Raw genomic sequence first — 17,885 nt, 5'->3', positions numbered from 1 at the left:
TTTAAGAGAATTGTAGATGCACATGCAGATGTAAGAAATTATTTGGAGAGATCCGCATACCGTCCATAACATCTTGCAAGACTATAGAACGGCACACCACGCAGGACATTAACACTGATACAATGCAGCAACCTTACTGAGGTTTCAGGTTTCACCAGCGTACATGCTGGTGTGTGTGTGAGCAGTTCCGTGTAATCACACACGTAGAATCATGTGACCAGCCAGCCACGTACGACAGTTTCACCACAGGGTTCCTCATGCTGTCCTGTAAAACCACGGCCATCTTCCCCTCGTCTGCCCCCCTGAGCCCTCGGCACGCACTGATGTGATGTGTTCCTCCGTTTCCATCCTTGCATCATTTCAGAATGCTATACAAGTGAAATCATACAACGTGTAACCTTTTCAGATTGGCTTTTCTTCCCTAAGCTGTTTTCTGGAGGTGTCTATAGCTCATTCTTTTTCATTGCTGAGTAGTATTCCAGGTACAGGTGGACCACCGTACACACCATTCGCGAGCACATCATTGCTCATAGAGTCCTGACTATTCTAACAGCCCAAGGGTCAGTAGCAGGGCCTCTGTTTCATTGCTCATACAGGTGGTTTGTGTCTTCTCTTTGTTTGGGTCGGTTCTGCTAGGAAATGATCTGTGTTATTAATTTTTTCCCCCTAAGAACTAGCTTTTTGTTTCTTTTTTTTTTCTCTGTTTTCTTGTTTTCAATTTCACTGATTTCTATTCTTGTCTTTGTGATTTTCTTCCTGTTGCTGTCTGGAAATATTTAGTTCTTCTTTTTTAGTTTCTGAAGTTAGAACTCAGATTACCAACGTGAGGCCTGTTCTCTTCTCTGGTGTAATCATCTAGTGCTGTAACTTTCCCTCTCAGCAAACGTTAGCCACACCCATGTGTTTTCATGAGTAAAGATTTTGACACCAAAGCAGAGAGAGAAACAGACAAATGGCCCATGAGTAGGGTTACGGGTCTATACTGTGGTGTAGTCACAGGAGTTAAAGTAGATTAACTAGAATTTCAGGTATCAACATAGGTCAAGTTCAAAGGAACAATGTCAAATGGGAAATTGCACGTGAATAAATATGGTATGATTTACTTCTTGGAAAAAAACATACACACACAAAACATATTGTGATTCCACGCGTGTGTAATAAATACAGAAGGCAGCAGGGGAGGGCTGCCCCCGCCTGGACGCGCACGGGCTCAGAGAGCCTGCTGGTCAAGTCAGCGTCCTCGAGCCACGAGGTAAATGGCTGCTGCAATTGTCTTCGTATTCACAAGTGTCAGACGAACCAAGGCCAAGCATCTCGCCCTCAGGAAAAGCAGCCCGGGGGCTCTGACCACACCTCATTTCCTGTGAGCGGCTGTGGCTTCACGCCGCAGGGAAACTCCCCCCTGCCCTGACGGTGTCGCCCCTCTGGCCCCAGTGATCAGCCTGTGACCCAGTTTCGAAACCAGTGCCCCTCGGTGAGTCCTGTCACAGGAAGAGACGGTCTGTCTCTCCTCACCTTCCTGATGGCGCTGTTCACTGCTTGCACTGCCCAGCCGTGGCCCCGCACTTTGGGGGTCAGGGGACATGGGGTGTCCCCGTCCTGCCCGCCCTCCAGTCAGTGCTGCTCTGCACGCAGGGCCGCGGTGCCATGTGCCAGGATGGCTCCTCCCACGGAGGTGGCTCAGACGCAGGAGGCCACGGCCACGGCCACCGCCACACCAACCTGAACGAAGGGAAACTGAGCTCGCCCAGCTGTCTGTGAGTGGAGCCAGAGGCGGGGCTCCAGCTCACCTGGATCAGGCCGGCTGCCGGCGGGGGAGGGGCCGGCTGGGAGGCCCAGTGGGCTCCCCCACAGCCTCTGGGGCAGCCACCTGGACTCCAGGTCTTCTCCCTGGTGGTGGGGCAAGGCAGGCGCTCGCGTTCCCCTGGGGGCCTGCCCGCCACCTGCGTACATCTCCCGCAGAATTCTTTTCTTGTTCTTTTTAAAAATCTTTATTGTTGAAAGTATTACGGATGTCCCCCCTTTTTGGATTATTTGACCACCCCCCCATCGACCCCCACCTTCCCGCTCCCACCCCCCTCCTGCTTTCCCCAAACTTGGGTCTGTGTCTGTTGCTTATGCATAGAAGCATCTAAGTTCTTTGGTTTATCTCTTTCCAACTGCCCTCACCCCTCCCTCCGAGGATTGTCAGTCTGAACCCCACTTCTAAGGGCAATAAGTCAGTCGGAGAAGACAAGTCCCACATGAGCTCCCTCATTTGTGGACTCTCGTGAGCAGAATTCTCGGTAAATGCAGTCTCTGCTACACCAGTCTTGGGGATCCGGCGGGGAATGTGTATTTGAATGAGTTCCCGTACCCCCAGGACCAGGCCCCTACGTGAAAGCAGGGAGTGGATGGTGAGGGCCCGAGGTACATCCGCACGGACATTTCCACATGTGCCCACGTGCTCACGCCCGCTCGGAGGACCGATACCTCTGTGCTCACTGTGATCTGGCTCCAGCCAGAAAGCATGACTCAGGGAGGGCGAAGCTCTGTGCTGACGATATATTTTCATATACGCGCTTATTTTTGGTACTGGCTCCACAGAGGACAACGTTTTACTTCCCACTTGTGCCCCCGGCAGAACTGCTGAGGAGTATTTATGGACTCATACTCCTCATCTGGTTTCTCGCGGGCTGGAAACCCAACATTTTCGCTGAACCATGAAAGCAAAACACACAGAGCTCTGTGGCAGGCTTCGGAGACAGAGCCGACGCGCCACTGCTGCTGAAACCTCGCTGCCCGTGTGTGCTGTGCTGCGTCGGGCGTGTCCGCGGACAGGAGACGGAGCCCACGGAGTCCGGTCCTGGAGGAGCTTCGGAGCTGGGAGGGCGCGGGCGTCCGCAGACAGTCTCCAAGGCGGAGCGTTTGCCAAGGGCCTGACCTGTGCGTCGGCACCCCTGCGCTCTGAGGCCCACCTGGAGGCCCGGAGGAGGCTCCGTCGCCGTTTGGAATCCCCTCGGCTGGAAGGTCCATTCCACCCTGGACACAGCCCACCCCAGTCGCCTGCCTATCCGGGGCCTGTCTGGGGGTTGCTGCTCCCCGAAGTCTCGTTCATCGGGCTCTGCTCCCTCACCTCCCTTCCAGACGTCTGCGTCCCCCACAGCCTCCAGCACCAGGGCGGCTCTTCTGGGTTCAGGACCGGTTTACTTTTAAGTGGCTGGAAGGTCCCGCTGTGCGCGTACCTGCTGGGAAGGTTGTCGCACGTCTCCCTGGTGTGCCAGCGCAGGCGCACACGTGTCCATCCGCGGGGGGCGCTCCGCGCTCATCCCCGATGGACGCGCAGCCGGTCCGGGCGCCCAGGGCTGCTGTGCTCGGGTCCATGCCTCCGCCAGGAGCGCGGCCCGGGCGATCCAGCTGACTGTGCTGCCTCGCGGACCAGGCGCATCGGAGCGGGAATGAGACCAAACAAACCAGACGCTGCTCCTGTTGTAGGGGCAAGTCTCCCTCCCAGAGTGGTTGGGGCGGGGCTGCCCTTCTGGCTCCTTCCGATGTCGGACGATGTGATGACTGTGGAGGAGCCTGGAGCAGGATTCGTGAAGTGCACACCCAGGGGCAACCGTCTTTCTGGAAACAAAAGAGGAGACATTGCGAGTGGGAAGCAGCAGGGCGCACGCGAGCCCCGATGAGTCGCTTCTCCCGCTGTGTGGTCCGGTGTGCTCTCGAGGGGGCCTGGCGGTGCTGGTGGGTCATTATGTTCAGATGTCAGCACTGCTGAGGAGACAGGATTAACCCGGTGCTGAAGGTAACCTGCTCACCTCGGAGGCGGTTGGACCCTGTCGCGTGGAGGGCGGTAGACCACGCGCTCCTCCTCCCGCTGACGGGCACGCCAGGTGCGAGCCACGTGGGAGCCACGGGCGAGCCACAGGGAGGCGCCTGCCGAGCACACTCACGCAGCGTTGGCGGCACCAAGGGACAGTGTGCTACAGGACCTTAAAATAGACCCGAATGTGGAGGTAGAGTAAAACCTGCTCCAGATTGCACGCTGTTAAAAAGAGAAGCACACACGGGCGGTGGTTCGTGGGGTTCACGCGCTGCCTTCATTTCACGTGGTTCAGTCTCTGAGACTCCCTGTGCCTCTGTGACCCCGGTTGGAGAGGAATTTGCAATGTCTCCTGAACTCACTCCCAGAGCTGGACCCTGACCTCTCCAGGGGCCGCACGGGTCGGAAGGGGACGGTCCCGCGGCACCAGCAGCGTCCCGGTCTCTTCCTCAGCCTCACCTTTCAGGCGCTGCCCACCGTGGCTGATGTGCTGGTTCCCCGAATAGTAACAGACTTTGGGGTGACAATTACGGACACCCAGGGAGGGCGACATGAAAGTGAGCAGACCGAAGAGGTGGGGTTCGTTTACTCCCCCAAGCAGGGGAGCCCAGACCCAAACTGGTGCCTGTGAGGCTTCACGAAAGGAAAACCCAGCCGGCTCAGCTCAGTGCCACCGGCGTGGACCACCTCTCGGCGGGGCCTGTCTGCACAGGTCCCCGGGCTGGCCACCAGGACACAGGTCCTGGGCACCAGCGTCCGCGCCGCGGGCTGTGGGCTGCCCTGGCTTCAGGGTTTCTGTGTGAACATTTGGATGAAGCTCACGGTTGAGCGTCGTGTCTAAATTAGTGCTTTGGAAAAGGCGGGAACTGTGTGAGAACCTCCCCGGCGGAGCTGCTCCTACAGATCGTAACTGGTAATGCAGGTGCCGAGCACTCGGACGGGCAGCTTGGTCACAGGTCCTCCTTGGCCTCTGGAGGGCAGCATCAGGTCTCCAAGCTGGACCCCTTGCCGGCCCACTTTAGGGTCTGTGTTTGCTCCTGCCCGTGGGCGCCATGTGGCCGTGTGTGGGAGGGCCGGGGGTTCAGCCTTTGCTCCTGAGTGTCCTGTCCTGCGCTCCGGCTCCCACGGAGGGCCGGGTGCAGAGCTGGGGAAGGCGGGTCTGCGTGCAGGGCTGAGACCCTCCGCCCCCCATGCCCGGTACCTCCACTGCACCCAGCCTGTTTCCTCCCCAGGAGCAGCCCCCATGGACACAGGGGGTGCCCCGCTTGCTTGCTGTGGTGTCCTATGTTCCTCTGAAGGAGGGCTTCCATTTTCAGGGGACACTCTGCCCCAGTTTAACCCCAGCCCCCCTGGTCCTGTGCCAAGCTGCAGGGACCTCGCTCTCCATCTGCCGTGCTGGTCCTCACGGCCACGCCTCCCTCCAGCGTCCCCCGCCCACGCCTGGCTCTGTAGGGTGTGATGCTGCAGTCCACACTCGGGCCTGCTAGCCCCGAGGGGCTCTGTGTGTGCGCGTGTGGGCACGCATGTGTTAGGGAGCAGGGACCAGCTTCGCGTGTCCTCCCCAGTCACTCTGGTGTTTAAGGGGCACCTACTGTGTACCAGCCACTGTGTGCGGTGCAGGAGTCAGCCGTGGACAAACCAGAGTCCTTTCCATTGCATCATACTCTCTGGAGACATGTCACCCGCCCCTTTGGTCCATGTCATTGTCACTCGTTAACATCTTCCGTCTCTCTGCTTGAGAAGGAAGGACTCGCCCAGGGAGGTGTGTGCTGTGACGTGAGCTCCCAGCCCGGCTCCTGCAGCCGTGGTGGGCGGTGCTTCGACGTTAGCTCAACAGGTCGAGGACTCAGCGTCCAGTGTCTCTGTGTTTGTTTCAGTCCGGCTCGGGCTGCAGCGCCTTGGCCCCAGCCACGTGCAGACCCGTGGCCCGAGCTGACACGCTTCCCCCACACAGCTCCGAGGAGCCACCGTGCCGGTGTTAAGGAATTTGCATGTTGTTCTGGAGGAGGTCAGGGTGCACTGAGTTAGATAAACATGTCCCGCCCTGCCTCGCTGCTCTGGCCGGGAGCAGCCCCTGAAGAGTGCACGCCGCCTCCGTGGCCGGGGTGGTGCCCGGGGTGGTGCCCGGGTCACGTGGCACACGCAGACCTGTGGCAGCAGCACACCAACAGCTGCGTCCCCGCTAATCACACTGTCAGACTCCTGGGCTGTGTGGCACACGTGACTCCCGCTTGGCAAATGAGGGGAATGCCACCCGGGTGCAGGGGTCAGTCGCAGAGGCCAAGGCCCTGCTGGGCTTCATTCCCCTTCTGACTCACACGTGTCGTCAGCGGCCTGTGAGATATTAACCAGCGTTTCCACGCTCCCTCCCGGGTTTCAGATAAGGGGCGAGCCGCGGCGCCCGCCCCACTCAGGCTTGGGGTCTTTCTCTGGGAGCCCCGCATGCCTGTCCCAGGCCTAGGCCTCTGGGTGGGACCGTGGGCGGGGCCCCCAGGACTGCACGGCCTCCGGCGTCCACGCCCACCCGGGGAGGGGGGAGGGTGTGCCCTGCGCATGCCCAGCAGACCCTGCGCGGCACAGAAAGGCAAAGGCCCGTCTGGACCTGACTGCGGGCCGGGCCTGCCAGGTGCCCAGAGCCGCCAGCTGCACCTTTCTGCTCTCACACGGAGAACTTGTCTCCCCGAAGAGGCGAGGGGGGCCAGCAGCCGCCTTTCTGTTCCGTGTACACTAGCTCCTCGTGGTGCAAATGTGCTCTCTGGGTTTTCTTTCCGAGATTCAATAGAGTTACCTGTCTGCCCCCCCAGCTTTCTGCCTCACGTCACCTTTATGTGACCTCCTGGAGGCCGCAGGGCCTGTTTCATCTGTGAACCCCACCCACCAGGAGGCCGCTCTGGGGGAAGCTGGTTCCCAGGGCCCCTGGGGACCTGCCTGGATGCTGGGGGTGGGGGGCCTCCCCCAAGGACGGGGGACTGTCAGCCTCCTGCTCTTCCGAGGGCCCAGCCTGTCTTGCCTTTGGGGTCCCCAAGGAGAGGTGACGCCGCTTTGGGTTGTCGGTTTCCTGCTCGGTCACCTGTTCACATTGTCCCGTCCCCGGGACTCCGCCTACACGCCGTCGCACTCAGCACAGGACTCAGAGGGCACAGGGGCCTGTCGCGTTGAAACTGCTTCGTCACCCTCGCCGTCCTGTCATCCTTCTAGTATGCAGCCAGGTCACCCCCCAAATGCCAGCACTCCCGACCGGCTCGCGGTGCTTCCACAGACCGTGGGCGTTGGGGTCGTGGGCGACCGCGCCTACCTTTCTGCGGGTTTCACGGAGCGAACTCCGAGGCCTGCAGGCCCGAGAGGCGACAGCCCCTGGCTTCAGCCGGAGGTTCCGCGGGGCCGGGGCTGTTCTGTAGCCAGAATGGGGAGGGCTGGCTGCCCCTAAAATCCAGCAGAAAGCAGATGCCATTGACCTTTGTGCCAAAGCTCATGGAATTGTGAGAACAATGCTCCTGTGAATTTTTAAAAGTTGAAGAAAGCAAGGGTGCCCCCTGGGGGGTTCTACATCTACCACGTGCGTGTTCATGCTCCCTGTGCCGGGGGGTGGGGGTCAGCTGTGGGCTCAGGGTCAGGGGTTCCTCACCGACCCAGCTCCGCGGCCAGAGGGCGCCTCAGCCCCTGGCCCTCTCAGCCCTCCCCACCCCTGAAGACCCTCTGGTTTTTCGCTGGCACTGGTCACACTGCAGAGGGCGTCGGAACAGAAGAAACCTCGCTCTGAAATCTCATACACGAACGGTCACCCCGGACACGAGTGTGGAGAGATACAGTTCCCGGAAAATGTGATCACAGGAAGGGTGGACCTTGGCAGTTGAGATCTACGGGCACCATGGGCACTGCCGGTCTGTCCCCTCTGCCCTGGGCCCCTCACGGACCACAGAGGCCTTCTCTGAAGGGGGACAGGCGATGATGCTCGGGTCAGGGGTGGGGCTGGTTGGCCCCCCATTTAACCCTCCAGGACCCCGCACTGCAGAGAGGGTGAGAGAGCCGAAGCTGAGACATTGAAGTGGCTCAGCTCCAAGGTAGATAGTTCTCTGGTTAGCTCCCACGATCCCAGCGCCCTCCCCCGGCACGGAGATCTCAGGGAGCTGGATCCCAGCACCCCCCCCCGTCACGGAGATCTCAGGGAGCTGGATCCCAGCACCCCCCCCCCGTCACGGAGATCTCAGGGAGCTGGATCCCAGCGCCCTCCCCCCCATTCCCCCATCACGGAGATCTCAGGGAGCTGGATCCCAGCGCCCTCCCCCCCATCCCCCCATCACGGAGATCTCAGGGAGCTGGATCCCAGCGCCCTCCCCCCCATCCCCCATCACGGAGATCTCAGGGAGCTGGATCCCAGCGCCCTCCCCCCCATCCCCCATCACGGAGATCTCAGGGAGCTGGATCCCAGCGCCCTCCCCCCCATCCCCCCATCACGGAGATCTCAGGGAGCTGGATCCCAGCGCCCTCCCCCCATCCCCCCATCACGGAGATCTCAGGGAGCTGGATCCCAGCGCCCTCCCCCCCATCCCCCCCATCACGGAGATCTCAGGGAGCTGGATCCCAGCGCCCTCCCCCCATGCCCCCATCACGGAGATCTCAGGGAGCACATGGAAAGCCTGCAGGTCTCATCATAAAACCGTCCACACCCAGGTGGCGTGAGGTCCTCGCCCTGTGCTTGCCCAGGGCTGTGGTCACAGGGACGCTCCTCTTCCTCGTGTTAGTGATGTAGACATGTCTCTGTCTCAGACCTGCCACCTAACACATATTCATAATGCGAACAACACCCAGTGAACCTCTATTGTTTTAAATCCTCACCCGGAGATATTTTCAGACAGAGTGGGAGGGAGGAAAAGAGAGAGAAGCATCGACGTGAGAGGGACACATCGACTGGCTGCCTCCCGCACCACCCTGACCAGTGCCGGGGACGAACCACAACCGAGGCACATGCCCTCGGCCAGAATCGAACCCATGACTCTCTGGTCATGGGCCGACGCTCTAACTGCTGAGCCACACTGGCCAGGGCCAGGGAACCCCTATTTTTAACTGAAACATGTTTTAGAGGCTATTCTCACAGTGCAGTCGGCCTTCTGAATGTCACTTTCTCAGCTGTGACACGGGGATCGAGCTCCCAGGTTATTCCTATAATCACACTCCGTGGAGACGGCACAGCCCTGTGAGATCAGCCCCACCCCGTCCCCCCACGAGCATCACTCAGGGGTGCTCTCCTGATCACGGACTCAATAAAATAACGATTGTCCAGCCAACAGCATCTCATCAAACCGAAGCCCAAAGAACCCTACGTCTGTAAGAATTATACAGCCGTGGTCTGTTTCCTACGCCGTGGCAACCTCCTGGGTGAGCTGATCAGCAGGGGACCCCATACGAGTGCCGTGCAGATAAGAGACGGCAGCCCAGCCCGCCCCGCCCCGCCTCACTGCACCCCGAGTTTCTGTTTATCTCCTCTTGTCACGTGTGGGCGTAGGGAGGTAGGGAAGATGACGGGGTGGCCACATCTGCGGGGCCAGCCCTGGGGGAAGTTTGAATGGAAACCCCCATGTCACAGTGAATGTATGAGCAGATGTCCTGAGAATCCCATGACCCGGGGAAAGGCGCTCAGGGGTGGGAGTGGCCATTCAGCACTTGGCGTTGGAGGCTGCCTGGTGTGGCGGTGCCCCCCCCACCCCCGCACCCCCCTTCAGCACTTCCTGTTGGGGGCCGGCGGCATTCCGGTCTCCCCGCCCCGCTCAGCACAGGCTGTTTTCTGATGTCTGTGGTTTTCAGTTACAGCTGACACAGTGTTGTGTCAGTGTCAGGGGTCCAACAGGGTGATCGGACATTGACACGAAGTGGTTCCCCCCCAGCAGGGCCCACCAGGCCCCTGCACCTTTGTCAGAGGCCTGGACCGCGTCCCTGTGCCGCGCCTGAACTTGCCCCATGACTTCAGTCTGTTCTGTGTCTGCCCGACAGTCACAGTTTCGTAAATATTGATTACAGCTCCCCCCAGTGGAGCCCGAAGTTTCACCCTGAAGCCTGAGGAGGTGATGATCAGAGATGCCGGGAGAACTATTCCTTCTCCCGGGAGCCGGGGAGGCGTCTCTGGTTCGATTTCAGCTGTGCTCCCCAGACCCCTCATCCCGAAACACACCCCTAGTCCACAGGCAGCCCCCAGATGTCGACTGGCCCCACCCCACTTTGCTGTAGCTAAGAACTTAGAGGCTGGCTATCTGGAGGAGGGAGCCTCACTGTGGGGGTACCTAATGCCAGCCGGGGAGAGGGGTGAGGGCCTGACGGAGCGGAGGAGGCGGGATGGGGGTTACTGCACTTGGACGAAGGTGCTCCCCGGAAAGAACAGAGACGGTGACACGGGGGAAACCCGGGGAGTCCAAACTGCCGGCTTTATTTTTTTTATTTTTATTTTTTTTATTTTTTATCCTCACCCGAGGACATTTTTCCATCTTTTGTTCAGATAGAGTGGGAGGGAGAGAGAGGAACAGAGAGAGAAAAAAACATCGATGTGAAGGGACACATCGAGTGGCTGCCACCCGCACAACCGACCAGGGCCGGGGACAAACTGCAACCGAGGTACATGCCCTTAGTGGGAACCGAACCCGGGTCTCTCAGGACCGCAGGCCGACGCTCTAACCACTGAGCCAAACCGGCCAGGTCAAGCTGCCGGCTTTGATGAAAATAAGTTCACTGTTTTCCGGTGCTTCGTGTCAAACAGACTGACTCCTATTTCTTAAACGGGGAGATGGACCCACATTGTCATTCTGCGTACTGTATACGTGTTGTAAGTTCTCCGTGTCGAGTTGAAGCCCGGCATGGAATTAAAGAGGGGCCAGATTTCAGAGTGATGCTGCTGTCCACCCACTCATGCTCTCTGACTAGAGCTCAGGCCCCCCGAGGACAGATGGAGCCTGTCCCCCCGCCCCCTGCACCCATTCGTGTCGAGGAGAGCGCCCCAAACCTCCTGTGACATGTCTGCCCAGTGACATCACCCCTAAGGGTGTTTCAGGTCTCATTTGAATGAGAGGAAGGCGGATGATAGACTCATTTCATCCTGAAATTATCGGCAGAGCTGTCTTGCATTATAAGAAGCGTACACGCTAAAGAAGTGGGATTTGTGTTCACTCTCCTGAAACATGAGGGATTCGCACGATGCTGCAAAGACAGTGTGTTGCCACCGCTTGGACCACGTCTTTGATTTCCGGACACATTGTTGCGCTTGCATCCAAGCTGCTCGAGGTGAGCGCTCGGTGGTTCTCCCCCTGCGCCGGCTCTCCCTGGAAATGTCTCCTGCCCAGGGCGCCTGTCCACGGGGCAAGGGGTGCTGTCCGCTCTCCGCCTGTGACAGCCGCCGACCCCACACACTGGGAGGTGACCGGTCTGACGTCCTGGCTTCCTTCTCTCCCGTCCGGAGGCCCAGCCTTCTGAAGAGCATCCCGACAGTATGCGGGCGACCTGGGGATTCAGATATCAGGAAGCCCCCCCTTTCCCGAAGAATGCCTTCCGGGCAACATGCGTACGTTCCCCCCAGACACGTAATATTTTAGAAATTCACCTTCCTATTTTTAGAAAATGATTCATTTTTGTGACCTTGTTGTGTCGCGACAGAGTCAAAGAAAGACCACTAGGGAATTGAAGTCCAAATAAGAGCCGTTTATTAGCCGGCCGGCGTCTGATTCCAAACACCCCTGTGACAGAGTCTTCGGAACCAGCCCCGATACGCTTTATCACATGCCTTTGACACCTTACAGAAATGGGACCTTCTGGATATAATGCCCAGGGCCACAGCAATGCTGTACAGAATTAGTTTGCCTTTCGGGTAACAGGCACACCCAGGCTCACCCAGGTATTTCAGGTATTTCAAGGTACACTGGGTCACACATAGCCCCGAGCTGCACAAACACAATGCAAACCTGGTTCCTTGAGCTTGTGGGGGAGGCCAAGTCTCTGACTCAAGACCTCCAGGCCCTGTGGACTCTGTCAGACACGTAGCCGGCTCCCAACAATTTCTTGGTTCAGGGAGTCTTCCAATTTACTGAGGTTATTTTGATCTCTATCCCGTTGGTTAAATTTTTTACAAAACAGGTTCAGCTGGCGGGCACACAGTGACTTTCCCCATCATCAATTACGGGGCCATGAACACGCCAGCACCACCTTTGAAAGAACGTTGTTCAGCAGGGAGTTGTGGCTCTCAGAGCGCAGTCCTGCGCCAGGCGGCCGGGTCTAAGGGTGGCGGCACCGGGCACCCCAGGTCGGGGCCGGTGCCAGGACGCGGTGGGACACAAATGTGCTTGGAATGGGTCCCCGCTAAACTCTTCAGTGCTGTGCCTTTGGGGGGAGAAACATTTCAAATTTGCTTCTAATGTTTGGGTTAAAAAATAGGAACTAGAAACACACACTTTCGGTTTTTTATCTAGCGTCGCCTCCCCTGGAGAGTCTGCGGATTCTCGGCATACTTGTCTCATGAGCCACGTGGCCGGGCCTGGATTTCCGGGCTCACGCCACCCCGGGCAGGAAGCGCCGCTCCTTCCTTCCCTCGTGGGCTCCGGAGCTGTGACCCCTCTGCGTGTGTGTTGTGTAGACGCAGCCTCGGAGGTCGCCGGAGATGGCTGGTGTTTATTACGGAGGAGGAAACACCCCGAAATGTGTTTGCTGCTGAGCAGAAGTGGGGTCGGCAGCTCCCCTATGTCCCACCTATTTTCCGGGGCCCACCACGGAGGGGTCCGCTGTGTCCTGGGTTTGGGGTTCAGTCTTGTCCCTCCGGGAAGGGCAGGGCACCCCACACGGGGCTGCAGTCCTGATGGAGAAAGGCGGGAAACTCTGACCCTTGTCCTCTCTTCCAGCGTCGGCAGCTCCACGCGTGCAGGATGGGGAACCACGCGGGAAAGCGGGAGGTCGGCGCCGAGAAGGGCCACAAGGTAGGAGGCTCTGCCCCTTTCCTGGTGGTGGCCCCGCTCCCAGAGGGTCCGCAAAGGGGCCTGCCCGTACTTCTGGATTGTCCTACTTAATCAGCCTGCAGGAAAGGGGGTTTCACACCGACAAACAAGACCTGTGAGCCTGCAAACATGAACATCAGCTAATTTCACAGAGGGAGGGGTGACCCAGCTGCTCCTCAAAGCCCAGCGGTGCCAGGCGAGCCCCGCAGGTCACGCCCGGCCCCTCCAGGGACAGTCACATACTCCGTCGTGAAAATCACACGCCCTGGACGAGACTCTCCCGGCCGTGTCGGAAGGATGTGCTGAGAAGGAGCTTGTGTTTGTCACACACACACGCGCACACACACACACACACACACGCAAGGGCCCCGACTCCTCCCACCCATGTGAACAATGATTCTTCCCCTTTGACTGGAAAATCCCTTCCCCTCAAAACCCTGAGGCCCCAGGGTGGGATGGTGACACCGCCCGGTTAATCCCTCGGCCACCTGCCCTGGCCAGTGGAGTGTGTCCGGGGCTGTGTCACTGCTCCGAGCGCTGCCCCTGTTCTGTGTCCTGTTTTAACCCGCGGTAGCTCCCACTGCACCGTAGTCCTCGCTCCTTCCCACATGGAAAGTCAGCTCTGCTCGTGGGGTGTCCTCGTGTCCCGCTGCTGAGGGGGCCCTGCCTGCACGGCCTGTCGGGTCGTGTACATCCCAGCCAGGTGGCCGCCAGCAGGACCTCACGGGAGCTCACAGCCCTGCGACCCCAGCAGGTGCGTCCTGGCTCACTGCAGGGACAAAGCGCCGGTGGGACTGCAGCGGGGCCCCCAGACCCCAATCCAGCACCTCTGTCCCTCCTGCGTCACACTCTCCTGCGCCTCCTGCTGACAGCCCTGTCACCATGGCGAGGCCACAGACTCCAGCCTGGAGCGTCGTGTGGTGGGGCCGTGGGGCCTGTGGGCCCCGAACTCACCCCGAAATAATTCCACCTCTCTGAGTGGACGGCAGCACTCGGGCGGTTGCTGGACCCGACTGTGTAGTTTTCATTTCCTGGGGCAAGTCACACACGTTTCTGAGAACTCGGTATTTCTCAGGTCAGCCGTGTACTGTGTATCGAGGGGGACGTAGAAGGCACTTCCTGACTCGCCCCTGGTTCCCTGACGTCCCGGGACAGCCAAGCCGAGGCTGCAGGATGTCGGGGCTCAGGCTGAGGTTCAGAAGGGCCCCAACAGTCTCCCGGCTCGGGACCTTTGACCAGTGAGACCTCCACCTCAGCTCCCAGCCCAGTGCCCGAGGCCAGGACACTTCCTGGGGGTGTCCTTACGGGAAACATCCTCAGTCTCAGCCCCCCGCCCGTGCGGCTTCTCACCCGTCCTCCCTCGCCCCCTTTCTGCCCGGCAGCCCTTGGCATTGCAGGACGTGCCCCACCCCGCAGGCTCACAAATACAGACGTGGGATTTGATTTGAAAAGTGTGGCTGCCGCGCACCAGCGCGAATGCCCACCAGGCGAAGGCCAGGCTGCCAAGCTCCGGTCATCACACACACTCTCCTGTGGGTGTTTTTCACAAGAGACTGAGGATCTTGTGGTTTGCTGGGTTGTTTCCGTCTTTAATGAGATGCTGCGGCTTCCGTGTTCGAGGCCGTGGTCTGGTCCCCTTTGTATCCAGGAGCATGTGTCTTAGGGCTGCTGCCTTTTCTCTTGAATTAATAAAAGTGCTGTAGTGATAGATGGAGCTTTTACTTTTTGGCTTTTCAAATAAAATAAATTGAATGTAAAACATTTTTTTTAGCCATTCTATTCTACTTTCCGATGACAATTTTAGTCTTTTTGAAGAGGTTTATTGCGATGTATTTCAAAGGGAAACAGGAGGTGGTATTTGGAGCACGTCCCGGAAGCTGTTAGCACTTTCTCTCCATGAGACTTTCATGTCACCGTTGTGATAGGAAGTGTTTCGTTCCTCTGATAGGAACATTGTATCTCACACCTTTGCTTCTTTGCTTCAATGTCTAAAAGAAAATCAACCCTACGGTTCTAAGTTTCGGTTCTTGAGTCTAGAACATTGTGAAGACCAGGAGACGGAGCGCGAGTTTCAAGTCGCAGCTCCTTTGGTGCTTGACACGGGAGTATCGCTCCGTGAACAGCACAGACGACTCGTTCCCCCCAGTCGTCTCGTGACCTGGTGGGTTGTGTCGCCTGCTTCACAACAGGTTTTTCAAAATATAAAAATATTCTGAAGCTTCTGTCTTCTTGGAACTATAATCCGACTCGCTTTTGTGGTCAATGATGGAACAAGAGAAGGTCTGTGGCCTGCAAAGCAACTTTCTCCTGCAAACGCATTTGCAGGGATCTCACGTTCACGCTCCTGAGAGGCGAAGAACGGGCGCATGGGCCCTGCTGACCGGCGTCTGTCAGCGGTAGGTAGGAAATTCCTGAGATGCGTGCTCTGGTTATGAATGTTCGCGGGGCTGGTTCTGGCGTTGACAGGGTTGAAACAAGCTTTATCCTGAGTCGTGCCGGCAGCTCCCAGGGCAAGTCGGAGCAGGTTTCTGCCCGGACCCTGCACCCCCACCCCGATCCCACAACAGCAGAGCTGGACTTGGAGGAAGGGTGTCTACACGGACCAGGGACCATTCCTTCTGCAGGACGAGTTTGTCCTAAATTTAGAGCAAAGAAACCTCAAGGTGCAGATAAAGTTCTACGAAGTGCCTCTTTTCCTTCTTAACCTCCCTGCACTGGTACACACAGCAAAGCCTATCTTTGCCCGGCTGGTGTGGCTTAGTGGACTGAGCGGCATCCCACGCATCAAGAGGGCATCGGTTCGATTCCCCGTCAGGACACAGGACACAGGACACACGCCAGGGTTTCAGGACAGGGCTGGGGGAGGGTGGTGGGCTCAACCCCTGGTAGGGGGCGTGCAGGAGGCAGCTGCTTGATATTTCTCTCTCTCCCTCTCTATCTCAAAAAATCAATAAAAACACTTTAAAAAAAAACTGTTTACTTAAGATTTTATTTCTGCCTTCTCTAAAGTATGAGAAATGTCAGGAGATGGGTAATACGCCACCATAAGTAATGAAGGCGTCTGGTGCTGACGCAGGGACCCTGGTGCCCGCTGTCCACAGGGGCTCCCATTCCACAGTCTCGGGGCTCTGGGCAGGGACTGTGTTGTCAGAGATGCGTCCTCTGCTGCCACAGGAACAGACAGGCCTGGGAAGGAAACGTGAAGGCTGGAGTCCAGAACAGGACAGCATTTCCCCGGACTCTCTGAGCTGTGGCTTCACCTGCCCCGAGATGTCCCCTGCAGCACCCCCTTCACTCTGGTGACGACTGGGTCCCAGAGCCTGCCCTGCGCTCCGGGCAGACCCAGGCTCCGCCTACGAAACCACGGCGCAGGGCGCTCGGTCTTGGTCAGCAGACTCCGTCCGCCTCGGCCCCTTGTCCTGCTGCCCTGCTCTCAGACTGCTTTTCAGAAGTTGCATTTCGACGACATTCTCCATATCTTTATGGAAAATACACGAATACAAGGATCTGTAGGTTTTGCTTCCTCTCTGAAACATCTCTTTGTCCAGACCAGTGGCTCTCAGACAGGGTGTCCCCTTCCCCATCCCGAGGGGGGACGTTTGCCAAAGTCCGGCTGACACAGCTGCAGGGGGCCCCTAACCTCCCAGGTGTAGAGGCCACAGATGCTGCTGAACATCCCAGAGCACACAGGACTGCCTACACCCCAGGACCAGCACTTGCCCAGCCCCAAACGTCACCAGCACCACCCTCGAGAAGCCCGGCTGCACAGTCCCAGTGTGCCCTGGCGGGGTGTCCCCTCCTGTCCGGCCTCTGCATGAAGGGGACACGCTTTTGAGACGAGCCAGTCACAAGACCCAGCTCTTCATGCCTCTTTGCGTTCTTTACTGTGATCCCCCAAACTGTCAACGTTTGCTAGTATCCTTTGTTACTTCCCCAAACCCAGCTGAGAGCAAGTCTAAGAATGACCCTGTGTCTTAAGAAACAAACCAAAAGTGCTGCGTTACAAGCTCAGCATTGTAGGATTGTCTCTCTTCCACCACACGCACCCACACGCACACACTCACAGTGGAAGGATTGAGGTTTGACCCCCAGGGGGTGACCCTGACCCCTACATCCTTGGCGGCCCCCCTTCACTGGATCTTCTCGTGTGGGACCCCGATGCCTGTGAGCAGTGGGAAGAGTCTGACCCCACTTTCAGAGGGTGTTCGGTGCAGCCGGGCTCTTCGGTTCGAGCTCACCGGACGCCCTCGGACTCTGATGGAGCGAGTGTCCCTGGAGCCGGCTCTGGCTGGCTTTGAAGACACCCCGCCGGCTGCTGGGGGCTCTGAGGGCCTCTCCGTAGACGTGGCCTCCCACCCAGGTCAAGAGAAGGCACTTAAAGGGCCATGCTTCTCTGGGAAATGCAAGAAATAGCCACTCCTCTATTTAAAGAGAACGTACAAACCCTTCAACCGAAGCAGACAGAGTCCACCCCACGTCCCCGTCCAGGTGGCCACTTGGAGCCAGGGAAGAAGAGAAAAGTTGCTGGCTCCGCCGGGGCTGGGACTGCAGGGCGGGGGTGGGTGACCTCTGTGTGATGACAAGAGGGGACACCAGACCCGCAGGGGTTTCAACAGCCCCAGGGCTCAGCCATCAAGCAGAGAACAGATGGGCCAAGGAGACATGTTGATCACACGTGAGTGACAACCACTGAGAGATGGAGGCCGGGACACAGCCCCTCGCTCAGTTCACGGCGGACGCTGTGCCGATGCCCTTGCACAGGACGCTCACCTCCGTGGGGACACTCTTCAGTCTACCTGTGGTTCTGAGAACTCTGTCTCGTCGCGTCCCCCCTGAAATGATCATGGGAACGAGACGGGCTGCACGGGGGTGGGCGCTCCCACACGGGGGCTGCGGGGGGCCCAGACCCCCGAGGGAAAGCCACACGGCTTCTGCGTGTAGGTACGCAGGGCACAGACCCCGCTGGGAAGGAGGTCCCTGCGCGGTGTCCGCTGGGCTCCCGGGCGCGGGCTGGCCCTCGGTGCCGAGCCGAGCGTGGCTGACAGGACGCTCCCAGTCTTCACCGTGCCCGTCCCGCGGTGCTCGACATGCTTCATCCCGGCTCCGCCGGGCTCGTCTGT

At 58.6% G+C, this 17,885-nt stretch overlaps 1 protein-coding gene across 4 annotated transcripts in view; it reads left to right on the top strand.

Moving 5' to 3' along the window:
- The window catches only part of LOC118618156 (myelin basic protein), a 69,457-nt gene that overhangs the window by 3,315 nt on the left and 48,257 nt on the right, over positions 1–17,885 (top strand). Inside the window, exons 1-2 of one of the 4 annotated variants that reach the window (XM_036244130.1) lie at positions 10,940–11,068; positions 12,673–12,747. In XM_036244130.1, coding sequence (XP_036100023.1) covers positions 10,982–11,068; positions 12,673–12,747 — 162 coding nt within the window. In that variant the 5' untranslated portion in view covers positions 10,940–10,981. Of the gene's footprint in view, positions 1–10,939; positions 11,069–12,672; positions 12,748–17,885 lie in introns of those variants that run through there. The other 3 variants (XM_036244131.1, XM_036244133.1, XM_036244132.1) reach the window with 3 other exon arrangements.

The sequence above is a fragment of the Molossus molossus genome, unplaced genomic scaffold (genome assembly GCF_014108415.1).
Source record: "Molossus molossus isolate mMolMol1 unplaced genomic scaffold, mMolMol1.p scaffold_m16_p_6, whole genome shotgun sequence".
Taxonomy (NCBI): Eukaryota; Metazoa; Chordata; class Mammalia; order Chiroptera; family Molossidae; genus Molossus; species Molossus molossus.
This window is presented reverse-complemented; position numbering and strand designations above follow the sequence as displayed.